This window comes from Dromiciops gliroides, chromosome 2 (assembly GCF_019393635.1).
Source record: "Dromiciops gliroides isolate mDroGli1 chromosome 2, mDroGli1.pri, whole genome shotgun sequence".
In the NCBI taxonomy this organism is placed as follows: domain Eukaryota; kingdom Metazoa; phylum Chordata; class Mammalia; order Microbiotheria; family Microbiotheriidae; genus Dromiciops; species Dromiciops gliroides.
This window is the reverse complement of record NC_057862.1, coordinates 622,674,889-622,688,878: the sequence shown is the minus strand read 5'-3', so window position 1 is coordinate 622,688,878 and position 13,990 is coordinate 622,674,889. Positions and strand designations below refer to the sequence as shown.

Genomic DNA, 13,990 nt, shown 5'->3' with positions numbered 1-13,990 from the left:
GGACCACAGCTTCATGACAAGAGAAGTAAGTCATCTAAGGGATCGGTGTAATCCTGAAAGGCTTGGGATTCCAAATTGCAGCCAGGCAGTGTTACCATAAATGGTAATACACTTGTTTTTCAGGTGTGTAACGTCAAATTTAGCCCAATTGTTCAAAATGTTTCCCAAAAGGAAATCCCTCAGAGTATTCTCTCCCTACCCCATGCCTAGGAGGAGTAGGGATGTCTAGGTTACTACCCAGATATCATCCCTGCATCCAAGGAGATATTGAAACTGTAATGATTGGAAGGACGCCACCTGCTGGAGATTTACTGTAGGAAAGCTCCAATATTAGGAGAGGCCCTCTGAGGGCAGAACCATGTGTTTTTTCTTTGGCATCAGGAAGTGATGTTTGCTTGTAGGAGGAAGAAGGGGGAGGTTGGCACGCTGGCTCACTGTCTTTTGTGTGGACTCTGGTGGAGAGCGGAGCTAGGAATGCTCTCTCCCTTTAAAAGAAAAGACTTTCAAAGACTTTAAATGAATAGTTTGGTTTTGTTGTTTTTCTTTTTCCCTCCTGTTATAATATACACCATTTGTAATATGTACTCTCTGCAGAGGCCCTCCCTTTGCAAGACCAATGTCAAAGCGCCAGTTCGTGAGGAACTGCCCCTCTGGACAAAACTTTCTTCTCTCCCTTTTCTATATTGTTATTAACATATTGTTAGTTAGCATAGGTTATTATATTCTGTTATTTTTTTTTACTGTTTCATCAAGGAAACGCCCCGTTTCTTGAAGAAACAAAGCAGGGACTGTAACAATTGGTATGATGCCACCTGCTGGAATCTTACTATAGAAAAGCTTCAACATGAGGAGAGGGCCTCTGAGGGCAGGACCCTGAGTCTTTTCTTTGGCATCAGGAAGTGACGTTTGCTTGTGGGAGGAAGAAGGGGGAGGCTGGCATGCTGGCTCACTCTCTTTTGTGTGGACTCTGGCGGGGAGCGGAACTAAGAATACTCTCTCCCTTTAATAGATAGATGAATCTAGGCCTTTCTCTTTCTCTTTCTCTTTACCAAGTTCTTATTCTCCTTAATAAATGCTTAACAGTCTAATTCTTGCTAAAGCTTATAATTTATAGGCAACCACTCACTGTATATTTTAGACAGTATAGCTAGAATTTTAGCCCTTACAAAACCAAGAGTTCAAACATGGGTTGGGGCATACCCCCAACACTCTGGTCTAAATGACAGGAGCCTCCCTTCCCTTTACAGGCCACCGACAAGGGACAGGGGCCAGACGTGAGGGAGAAAATACACAGAAAGAGCCTTACCTCAGTATGTTGTGATGAGGAGAAAGAGGAATATCCTGTTTCCTGGGTTTCAGCAACATAATGTCATGGAGAGTGGTGGTGGTGGGGGACTGGTTCTTGGATATCTTCAGTTAAAGAATTTAACTCCCATATACATAATTTAGATAAAAGTAAGATTTGGTTAATTGCAATAGAGCAACTGACCAGGAGAAGAGATTTTGTATCTCAACTTCCCAAAGCAAAGAAACTGCTAGCTTTTATAGGGCAGAGTAAACAAAGACAAATCATTCAAAGTCTCTTCCCTATTTCCTGAGGACACCTCAGTAGAAGATTTTTCTGGTGAATGTCATAATGCCTCAGAAGCTCTATCCTTGAGCTGGACCTTTTCTTGGAGCAGATATCAAGATGCTCCAGAGGCTCTAACTGCATCCTTATTCCCCACACCCCAGAGGTTTACATTTTTCAGGTCTTCCTTACTAGGGGAGAGGGTGCTTTCATGCTATGAAACTGAAAAAAAAATTATCAGGCCATCAAGGGCAGCACAGCTCACTCTCTCGATGCCATTTTGCTATTTCTGACCCTGTCCTTCACTGGAAATAAACAAAAACAAATTGTCAGCCAGGCCACTACAGTTCTTAGTCAATGCCACTCTGCTACTTCTGATACTGCCCCCCCCACCTCAGAAGTATCTCTGAAAACAGTTACACAAAACTCCTTAAACTTGGGACTGTTTGTCCTCCACCCTGGAAGCAGAGCCCCACTTTAGCAAAAAGTTAAAATTCAAGAAATACTTTGGGAAAATGAACAAACAACAACAAAAAATTCTGATCATAAAAAGATACCCTGGTCACAAGGAAGATCAAAACATACCCTCAGATGAAGATAACAAAGTCAAAGTTCCTACATCCAAAGCCTCCAAGAAAAATACGAATTATTCCCAAGCTTTGGAAGAACTCAAAAAGAACTTTGAAAATAAAGTAAGTGTGATGGAGGAAAAATTCTAAAGAGAAATGAAAGTGATGCAAGAAAATCATGAAAAAAGAGTCAATAGCTTGTTACAAGAGAAACAAAAATACTGAAGCACCTTAAAAACAGAAGAGGCAAAATGGTTTTTAAAAAAAGGTACAAAAAGTCATTGAGAAGAAGAATGCCTTGAAAATCAGAATTGGCCAAATGGAAATAGAGGCACAAAAATTCACTGAAGAAAAAAAAACTCCATGAAAACTAGAATTCTCCAAATGGAAAAGGAGGTACAAAAGCTCACTGAAGAAAATAATTCCTTAGAAATTATAATTGAGCAAATGGAAGTTAATGAGTTATGAGAAAACTAGAAACAATAAAAGAAAAGCAAAAGAATGAAAAAAAAAGAAGATAATGTGAAATGTCTCACTGGAAAAACAACTGACCTAGAAAATAGATACAGGAGTGATAATTTAAAATATTATTGAACTACTTGAAAGCCATGATAAAAAACAGAGCCTAGACATTCTCTTTCAAGAAATGATCAACAAAAAGGCTTCAAGCCAAGACTAAAGTGAAGGGAGAATTGGGGGACAACTTTTGGTTTGAAGATGATAGTACACTCAATGCAGCCTCTGAAGCTCAGATGCAATAAAGTATGGATTGATTCTCTGCTTCTTGTACTAAATTTGGGCTAATTATTAACACCAAGAAAACAGAGGTTCTCCATCATTCAACATTGTGGTTCCATAAGTGGAACCATTAGTTACAGCAAACAAAGAAGTTTTGAATGCTGTGGATAAATTAATTTACCTTGGAGTATACTTTCCAGGAATGTACACATAGAAATGAAATTGATACATGTATTGCTAAAACTAGTTCTGTATTTTTAAGGCTCTGAAAGAATGTGTGGGAGAGAAATTATATTAGACTTCCTATGAAACCGAAGGTTTACAGAACCTTTGTACTGACCTCATTCTTGTATGCCTATGAAACCTGGATAGTCTACCTATGCCATGCCAAGAAATTAAACCTCTTTCATTTGAACTGTCTTCAGAGGATTCTGAAGATCACCTAGTAAGACAGGTATCAGACATTTATGTCCTTTCTTGAGCTGAACTGCCAAGCATCCAAATTCCACTGCAGAGAGAGCAATTCCAATGGGCTGGCCACATTGCTTGAATGCCAAATGTGAATTTGCCTAAAAGTCTTTTATGCAGAGCTCACACAAGGCAGGCACTCTCATGGTGGTCAGAAGAAGCAATCAGCGATACTCTCAAGGTCTCTCTGAAGAACTTTGGTATTGATTGTGAGACATGTGAGACACTGGCACAAGATCATCCAGCATAGTATGTTCATATAAAAGAAGATGCTGTGCTCTATGAGCAAAGCAAAATTGTGGCACTTCAAAAGAAAAATGAGGTGTACAAATTTAGAGACATCTTCCTCCCACTTGGTCATATGGACTACTTGTGCTCAACCTTTGGCAGAGCTTTCTGAAGTCATATTGGTATGATCAGCCACAGCCAGATACAGTGTACATTGTCCCTGGCATCATGATGTCATTTTGGTCCTCTTCCAGCATGAAGGACAAATAACAATATACTAATAGACAAGTTATTTGGGTTGTCCATTCAAATATATGTTGTAATCTTAGCAACAAACATTCTTCATCCATTTAATCTTTATTTTGTGGATAATCTGACCAAATTCTTTTGAATGAATACAAATATTTTTGAGAGGATTTGCAATGTTACACAGCATGATGATAATAGAATGGCATTGTCTATCAAGAGGAACATCTGGGGGACCTTGCTATCCACAGAGAATCCTGCTTCAACTTCAATTCTGTGCTGAATCTGTCTCTCACAGTGACAAGTACCTTTGGTGAGCATACATCTCCCTATCTTATAACTCACCTTACATCTGTTTTCAGTGTCATCAAAAAAGGTTCTTTCCATTGTTATATCTTTCAAAGATCTTAATGATTTGACAGATGGATTAGACACATTGTTGTAAAAAAAACCACATAAAGCAGAATTTTGCTTTATCTAATTAAATGTTTTCATAACCAACAAAGAATAAGTGGAGAGGGATTGTATATTCTTTAGATCTATCAGTTAATTTTGAAATAGCAAAGACAAGATTCATGATTAAATATCACTTTCAAAGCCTGCTTGTTTTGTACTACTACCATCATTAGGGATGCCTAAGATTCACTTATAGATGACTCACAAAAATTGTATTTTGTCAATGGGAAAATAGACGTATAGGTAGGTAATTGTTGACATTTTCTCAGTCATTTACTTATTATTAAGTTACAATTGTTTTCCACACTCTGGTATCTTCCCCTCACATACATATGATTTGAATTTCATATGTTGATATTATCATTAGGAGAACCTGCCAATTGATGCATGAATTTAAGAAAAGCTATACTTAGGCAGAGACTGATGAATCAATCAATCAATAACCATTTATTAAGTGCTTTGTATGTTCTAGACACTGATTACTATCTAGTGATAATCTATGTTTTTCATATCTCCCTACTAGACTTGAAGTTCTTGGGGCCATATCTCTCCTAAATTCTATCTGCTAATAACACTTTGCAATGTGATCTGTGCATTTAATGTGCTTAAAGGATTTATTGACTTAAAGGATGCTGCAAGCAGCCATGTAAATTGACAAGCTACTGTCACTTTCAGTTTAACAGGTTTTTATTTTCCTAAGAAAGGTGTGTGTCTTTTTTCATTCTGAATCTTTTAATTATTTTTAGACAACTGAACAATTATTAAATACAATTGATCTTTATTTTTTCTGAAATCAAATGATTTACAATTTCTAACAGGCAGGATCTGTAACTGAAGGAGAACAGGCTAGATTTGGCAAGTGGAGATCAATGTCTGTGCATGATGCAATATGACTTTTCTTGGTAAAGTAGAATACAAGGAGGAACATTTGAGTTGCCTTAAAAATATACCTTGAGTACTTTGGACAAGCAAATACTAACCACTAGTACCTGTGTGAGCCTTTGTAGTTGCAAATAGGCTCAAATGGGCAGTAAGTTGGTGCAGTGAATGGAATGTCAGACTGGGAGTCAGACTATTTCCTAGTTCAAATCTTGCCTGAGACACTCATTGGCCATGTGACCTTGGGAAAATCATTTAACTGTTTTTTCTTCAATTTCATCATCTGTATCTTTTCCAATAAAATCCCAAATGGGTCACAAAAAGTTGGATATAACTAAAAATGACTGAACAACAAAGACATCAAGGTTTATGGGCAAGAGGTAAGAGGATATGAAGTTCAGAAGAGAGACTTTTGTATCAAAAGGAAGCCTTGGGGATAGAAGCACTAGCCTCAAGAATAAAAGAAAGTTAGAAAATTGGGGAAAGTCCAGCTTAAGAGACCAACAGGAAGATGAGTTCATGAGGAAAAAAGAGGAAAAAAAAATCCCTAAGAGATGAATCTATTCACATTTGAACTCCATTCACATTGCAATAAGTATTGACTTCAAGTACCTCTATCCACTCCTTTCTTCCCAATACCACTTTAGTGAAAATCCTCATTGACAGCTGGATAGTTGTAATAACCTTCTAACAGGTCATGCAGCCTACAATCCCTCATTTTCCCATCCTATGTGTCATATTTTAACATTTTATTTATTTATTTATTTATTTTTAGACAGTGGGGTTCAAGTGACTTGCCCAGGGTCACACAGCTAGTAAGTGTCAAGTGTCTGAGGCCAGATTTGAACCCAGGTGCTCCTGAATCCAGGGCCGGTGCTTTAACCACTGTGCCATCTAGCTGCCCCTATGTGTCATATTTTAATATATGATTGATCCTATCATGTCTTTCCTGTCCTCAAAAGCTTGAATTGTCCCCCTATTTTCTACTGAGTAAAGTCAAAATTCTTTTGTCTATCATTTAATACCTAATTCAATCTAGGACTCCTTTACCTAAACAGAAAAGTTCATAATAATAGAATTTAGAATTAGGCAAGAAAAAAAGAAGAAGAAGAAAAGAGGGAAAAATAACCACACTAGAATTCATCTATCCCAGCCCCCTATTTTTAAATGTGATAAAACTAAGAGGTTAAATGACTTGTCCTATGTCATATAATCAGCAAGTGATAAAACTGAGACATAAACTCAGTTTTTTTACTCCAAATATATGATCTTTCCATTATTCTTTTCCTTCATATTTCACATTTCCTTCCATGTGTGCTACATATTTTGTCTTTCTTCTGTAACTTTGTTCAGTTATGGTCTCTAAACTCTACTATCCTGCATTCTGGGTGATACTTTGAATCATTCTTAAGCTCTCATTACATTCTATTTCAGTAGTTACTGTATACTTACATTAGAGATATCATTTCTGCTTTGATTAACTGTTGCCCCATGGGACCATGTCTAATGCAATATTTGTATCTCTTGGGATTTAAAAAAAATGCTTCAAAGATATGACCCAAGAAATATATTAGAAAAGAAGGTGGGCACAGTCATATAGCAAGAGTAAGGGATTACAAAGGAACAATTTAAGTATGTCCCTGGTACATACAGAATGTTAACAGAGCTAAAAAGGGATTTATAGGAGGACTTGGATTAGAAACATACTGGATAATATTAAAAGGTGTGGCTGGGATTTGATTTAAACTGTGGGATATATTGTTGGTGAAAAATTGATAGAAAATAGACCTACTTAAATATATTCTCCTCAATATCTAGAGCAGTGCTTCACACACAGTAGGTTTTTAATAAATGGTTGTTGAATGAATGAATGGGTCTACAAAAATTAGGAACAATTTGTGAGACAAGACTTTTTGATACCTTTTAATTTTCTTCTTGCCTTTTTACCTTCAGTTATGAAACAAATGGGAGGGAAAGGGAGAAAATATGAAACATTATTCTGTTTTCCATGGGCTCTGGAAGGATAGGAAACCCTGGTGAAAGGAAAGGTGATAACAACCAGGAGAGAGCAAGGTGAGTCAGTCCTTTGTGTCCTAGATCCAGAAAAAAATATGGAGTGACACGGAAGCCAGGTTAGGACTACAAATTGATGGGAATGCATGTGTGAATATGTTGGCATAAAACCCTGGCACCAATAGAGGGTATCTAGGATGTTTTTGGTGTTCTCATGTTCTTATAATGAGGACACTGGGGAGATAAATATATGATGATGAGGTAACCCTGGAGAATGAAAAGAGAAAACAGTAACAAAAAGCCCCTAGAGAAGAAAGGACCAATATGCCCCTTTATCTTTGGCTTCTGCCAAAACTAAATTTTCAGTTTAAATATCCCCATTCTGCCCTATAGTTGTGGGTTGTGACACAGAATGAGAACTGTATGCCATGCTTCCCTTCATTTCCTTCGTCATAGCCCCTTTCTCGGTGCCAAATTTCTTTTCTTTGTAGAGTTGCATCAAACAGGGCTTGGGATCATGAAAGAATTCTAAGATGAATCAAAGTTGGGGTTGGAATCTCCCTCTCGAGGTGAATGGGAGGTCAAGGAGTCTCTTACAGAGGTGAGTGAAATGTATATATCATATGCTAAAAGAAACTCTTTTGGAACCTGGAGCTGACCTGGATCTCTGTCTTCTCTCTCCTCATTCCAAATCTACCATCTTAGGAATAAAAGAATGAAGGGGTATATGAGCATTGTCTCTAAATAGAGGACAGCTCCTATGTATAAGCATGAATGTGTATATTGACTTGATTTGGAGATCTCGCCATACATACAACAGTTATCTTCGCTGTTTTTCTTTATTCTCATCATGACCATCTGAAGTTGGAATCACTAAGGGTCCCACAAAAACGTGTTTCTTGTTGCATTTTGGTACATGAAGAAGGCAGTCCCTCCATTTGTTTTTGTCTCTCTATGAAGAAACTGTTAGCCATTCTCCCTCTTATCTGTAAATTCCTTCTATCTTCTGGTTTTCTTGATTTTTTTTTAGTTTAGTCCCCACCCCCCCCCCAACCCTTATTATGTGAAGTTTTTGGAATGGGACATGGAATTAACATTTTTATACTAACTACACACTAATTAATAAATTAATACCTCCACATAAACCAATGTTTACACACTGTCTAAAAACTATGTGATTCTTAGTATCCTCTACCTCATTTTCCAACATTCTGACTTTGTAGCCACATACTGATACTGCTCATGTAGGACTATTTAAGACTGACATACTCACACAGCTGGTAATAGTTAAATGGGACAACGAATCCAGGTCTGAGAACAAACCCTCAGTGTCCTTTCCACTACTGCACAGCTGACACAATTACCCAGTGGAGTTCTTTTTCCAGACACCAGCTCCAAACCATTTTGCATGTACCCTGGCCATCCTCCCCACCTCTTCCCTATAGGAACCTTCTATTCTGCTCCTGGATCTATTGTTGACTTTGATAGATATTCATCTATATCTCACCTGGAACCAGACCTCCCCTGCCCTCTGGCCACCCACTCCAAATCATGGGGCCATGGGCATACCTCACCTCTTCCCAGGTCCTCTTTTTTCATTGCTCCCTCCCCCCTTTAGATATAAATGTTTTTATATATTGGGTTTTCTTGTTTCTTATATTTGCAGTTGTATGTCCATCACTTTAAACAGTACCTGGAACATAATAAGCATACATAAATGTCTATCTCAGTGTGTTTTATCTATCATCTTTCTTTTTAATTGAGAAGGCTTTTACCATATGAGAAAGCTTTTAATTCTTTCCTATGACAGGAAGGCTAGAGAACCTTGTAAGCCAAAAGGCCAGGAAAGTATTAAGAGAAACTCAAATGAAAAGAGAGGTGCCCCAATTTTTCTGGGTTCAAACTTTGAGAATAAATATCTTCAGTAGAATATATTGGGCTCATTTAAGAGTGCTTCTCGTTCTTCCTGCTGGGGCAGTATCTTGTTTTTTTTTTTTTTAGGTGAGGCAATTGGGTTAAGTGACTTGCCCAGGGTCCACACAGCTAGTAAGTGTCAAGTGTCTGAGGCCGGATTTGAACTCAGGTCCTCCTGACTCCAGGCCGGTGCTCTATCCACTGCGCCACTAGCTGCCCCGGGGCAGTATCTTTATTATCTTGATTACTCGTTGTTGGTCTTCCTTCTGCAAGAGGACCCATGACACCAGTGAACTGCATTTAAGTGAGGAAATGGCTGTGGGGAAGGTCACCAACCTCCTCGCTATCCTCCTGAGTCACCTGGGTCCATTGGCAAGATATACATCTGATGACTCAAGATGGCCCCGGATGTTTAGGCAGTTGGGGTTGTGATTTGCCCAGGTCACACAGCTAATAGTTCTGAGGTAGATTGTGTGTGTGTGCCTGTGTGTGTGTGTGCGTGTGTGTGTGTGTGTGTGTGTGTGTGTGTGTGTGTGTGTTTTGTGGGGCAGTGAGGGTTAAGTGACTTGCCCAGGGTCACACAGCTAGTAAGTGTCAAGTGTCTGAGGGCAAATTTGAATTCAGGGCCTTCTGAATCCTGAGCCAGTGCTTTATCCACTTTGCCATCTAGCTGTCCTGAGTTGAGATTTGAAGTAAGAATCTCCCACCTTCAGGGCCAGTGCGCTATATACTCTAATACAGGTGGCATTCCTGGGAAGTCAGGAAGACCCTGCAGGGTAGGGGGTGGCCTACTTTCATCCCTCCACCCTTTGGAGGTGGAACACAGGGTACAGCTTGCAAAACAAAGTCTGGGGGGGATGGAGAAGGGGAGAATGGGTTTTAAACCGGTCCATGAAGCCAGGTGCCTCTCGGTGCTTCCCTTTTTACAGGTGTAGTGGTGGAGGCAGGGAAGTGGATCCCCCCTCTGCCTCACCCAAGTAATAAAAATAGAACAGGCACATACAGGTAACCAAACAGGCCAGCAGGTCGCTTCCTGTAAACCAGCCTGGGTCGGAGTGACACGTCTGTGACTTTGGGCACCAGAAGCAGGGCCTGATACGACGTTCCTTTCTGACAACCCCTCACCCCATCTTATAGAGGAGGGAAACTGAGGATCAGAGAGAATCGTCTTACCCCAAGTCACCTAGGTGCTAGGAGGGGAGCGTGGCCTTGAAACCCCACCCGAGGAGGGAAGCTGAGCTACACAGAGAAGGCCCCTTCCTCTTTTTTGGGGGCCTTAGTTTCCAACCCAGTCCTGCCACAGCTCGAGCCCTCCACCTCTTATCCATCTCCCTTCCTACACTGAGCCCGCTTGCCCTCCTTCCTTTTTCGAGCGGCAACGCCTCACTCCACCCTCCTCCTCCCCACTGAGCTACACTCCACTCACCAGCTTGACTATTCTAGAAATGCTGGAATAGCACTCATTAAGCTTCTTACAGAAGCAATCCAGGGTTTAGGTCCAGGTTCTCGAATTCACTCATTAGACAGTGTTTCTTTGGGAGGATTTAGGGAGTTTGGGGGGGGGGGTGCCGGAACTAGTGGCAAAGCTGAGTACCATAGAGTACATTACAGGAGAAACAAAGAAATATAAAGCACTATACTTTGTACTTCTATAGTACTGCCCTCAGTGACTTCACTTCAATGAAATTATAATCTACATTAATTCAATAAAAATGGATTAAGTGCCTAGTGTGTGCAAGCTACTATTACTCTATTGTATATCAGTATCCTGGAGAAATTGTAAAACTGATAGCTTACCTGAAAATTCATTTGATTTCCTCTTTGGAAATGATGGTCAGAGGTTGTGCATCATGCTTATATGAATGCCCTCAACTGTGGCTATAGACCTTGGTTTGCAAAGCACTTTACAATTATTATTTCATTTTTATTTTCTCAACAACCCTGGGAAGTAAGGGTGATTATTTCCATTTTCTAGGTGAAGAAACTGAATCAGAAAGAAATTAAGTCACTTGCCCAAAGCTATACAGGTTGTAAGCATTTGAGGCTGGATATGAATTCAGGTCTTTCTGATTCCAGATCCAGCACTCTATTTACCACATCATCTATACTTTATGGATGGATTGAAGTTTTAGAAAGAACCATAGGAGTCTCTCTTAGCTTATTTATTCTCTCCTCTCCTCAGACCAACAAGCAATACAACAGTGGAAAACCAGACTAGCACCTCTGACTTCTTTCTTCTGGCCTTTTCCAGTCACCAAGAGATTCTGTTACCCCTATTCCTGGCTCTGTACCTGGCAGCTCTCCTGGGAAACTTGCTGATTCTTGTTGCCATTGGAGCAGACTCACATCTTCACACACCTATGTACTTGCTTCTGGTGAACCTGTCCCTGGCAGACTTATTCTTTACATCTACCACAATGCCCCGACTTCTCCATGCCCTGCTGACAGGGGACAGGACTATCACCCATTCAGGATGTCTTGCCCAAGTCTTCTTATTCCTGTTGGCAGGCAATGTGGATAGCTATGTGTTAGCTGCCATGGCATGGGATCGATATGTGGCTATATGCCGACCTCTTCACTATGCTACTATAGTAACCCTACCACGATGTAGCATGCTCCTGGGGGCTGTGTGGGTGGGCACAGCCCTGCACTCTCTGCTTCACACATCCCTCATTGCTCGATTGTCCTTCTGTAGCAACCATGCCCTTCCACACTTCTATTGTGATGTCTATCCCTTGCTGCATCTTGCCTGTTCTGATACATCCCTCAACTTCCTAGTTGCCCTAATTGAAGGAGGATCCACCATCCTATTACCTGCTGCCTGCATTGTCACTTCCTATGCCTTCATTGGCTCTGCTGTGTATAAAGTCCGAACAACTGGGGGTGTGCGCAAAGCACTTGCCACATGTGGGTCCCATCTATGTGTGGTGGGGCTATTCTATGGGACTCTAGTGGGTGTTTATTTGCAGCCCCCAAGCCAGATGGACACCCAGGGGAGAGATGAAGACCTGGTGGCCACAGTCATGTTCTCTGTGGTGGCTCCAACACTAAACCCTTACATTTATAGCCTGCAGAATCGAGAAATCAAAGCATCATTGTTAAAGGTATTTATGGTGAAAAGGAACTAGTATCATGATGAAGAAATAATAAGCTCATGATCCCTGTTGTAGGACTTAAAGCTCCTTACTTGGACTTGTAGCCTCATTCACAGATACATAGAATAAAAGAAATAGAGAGTTTGAGAGTAGTAGCTGTCTAGTACAACCCATACCTGAAAGAGCCCCCACATGTCCAACAAGTGGCCATCTGGCCTTGACTTAAAACATAGATGAAAAGGGAGCCCAATATCACTGAAGGCATTCTATTCCTGATTTTAATAGCTACAATGGCAGGGCAGTTTTTATTTCCATGAAACATAACAAATTCTTTGCAATTTCCATCCATTGCTTCTACTTTTTTGGGGCGGGGCTGGGCAATGGGGGTTAAGTGACTTGCCCAGGGTCACACAGATAGTAAGTGTCAAGTGTCTGAGGCTGGACTTGAACTCAGGTCCTCCTGAATCCAGGGCTGGTGTTTTATCTACTGCACCACCTAGCTGCCCCCCATTGCTTCTACTTTTAGTCTCTTAATGGTAAAAGGGGCAAGCCCATTCTCTCTTCTAGGGGCAGCTAGATGGTACAGTGGATAGAGTGGCTAGGTCTGGAGTCAGGAAGACTTATCTTTCAGTCTCAGACACTTATTAACTGTGTGACCCTAAGACAAATAAACCTGTTTACCTTAGTTTCTTCATTTGTAAAATGAACTAGAGAAAGGTATGGAAAATCACTCCACTATCTCTGCCAAGAAAACAAGTGGGGTCACAAAGATCCAGATATAACTGAAATTACTAAACAACAAAGAAAATCTCTTCCATGTGACATTTCTTTTTATTTGAAGACTGTTAATATATTACCCTTGACTCTTCTCTTATTCAGAAAAAAATATATATCTCCAGTTCCTTCAACCTATCCTCAGGTCACTTGGACTTAGGACCTTCACCATTCTGGTTGTCCTTTCCTAGAGGCCCTCTAGCTTATCAATGTCCTTCTTAAAATGTAACATCCAGAATTAAAAACAGTGTTCTGCATGTGGCCCATCTAGGAGTACATCAGAATACAACAGGACTATCACTTCATTTTTTCTGAACTCCAAACCCCTGTTAATGAAGGCAAAGTTTGCATGCATTGTTTTGTTTTGTCTAGTACATTACACCATTGATCCACCTCAATTCTTATCTTGTGTATTTGTTCCACTTCCCAGTAGCCAAGCAACAAAAGACATGGACATATACTGAGCGTGAGAATTTGTGTGTAGCAAAAGACATTTTATTTCATAATTGAGGGAATAAGGGACAATTCAACTCTGTAATTTCAAGTACACAGCATGGTAACACATCAGCTTCAGGTCATTTAACTCAAGCATCTATTCATACTGCACAGTACCACTTTATCTTCTATATAACCTCCTTCCTTGTCCAGATTATCCCTCTGGCTTCCCCGAAAGTATTTCCTCCTGTGTCTTTCATGGTTTGAATTAATCCTGCATGAGATTATTACCTTTTCTGTGACCAGTAAGTGCTATGACTAGTTTCTAATTCTGTACTAAATGGCTGTAAATTTTTTTCATTAATATAATAATTAATGAATGTAATACAACTAGGAATTAATGCTGATAATAATGAAAGTGGCCATGATAATAGAGGAAAATGGAGAATCATGAGAGGATTCTTATAATAGCAGTATAGATTTAGAACTAGAGGGAACATTAGAAATAATATAGTATTTATAAATGAGGAAACTGAGGCTCAGAAAGTTTAACAGATTTGACCAAAGTAATGTAGCTAAAACAAAAACAAAAACAAAAATGGGGC

The 13,990-nt window shown here is 39.9% G+C and overlaps 1 protein-coding gene across 1 annotated transcript in view; it reads left to right on the top strand.

Moving 5' to 3' along the window:
* The first annotated feature begins 9,972 nt into the window (after positions 1-9,972).
* LOC122739409 (olfactory receptor 1N1-like) overlaps positions 9,973-13,990 on the top strand; it is a 31,709-nt gene continuing 27,691 nt past the window's right edge. Inside the window, exons 1-2 of the mRNA XM_043981167.1 lie at positions 9,973-10,058; positions 11,264-12,185. Of these exons, the coding sequence (XP_043837102.1) occupies positions 9,973-10,058; positions 11,264-12,185 (1,008 nt within the window). The remainder of the gene's footprint in view (positions 10,059-11,263; positions 12,186-13,990) is intronic.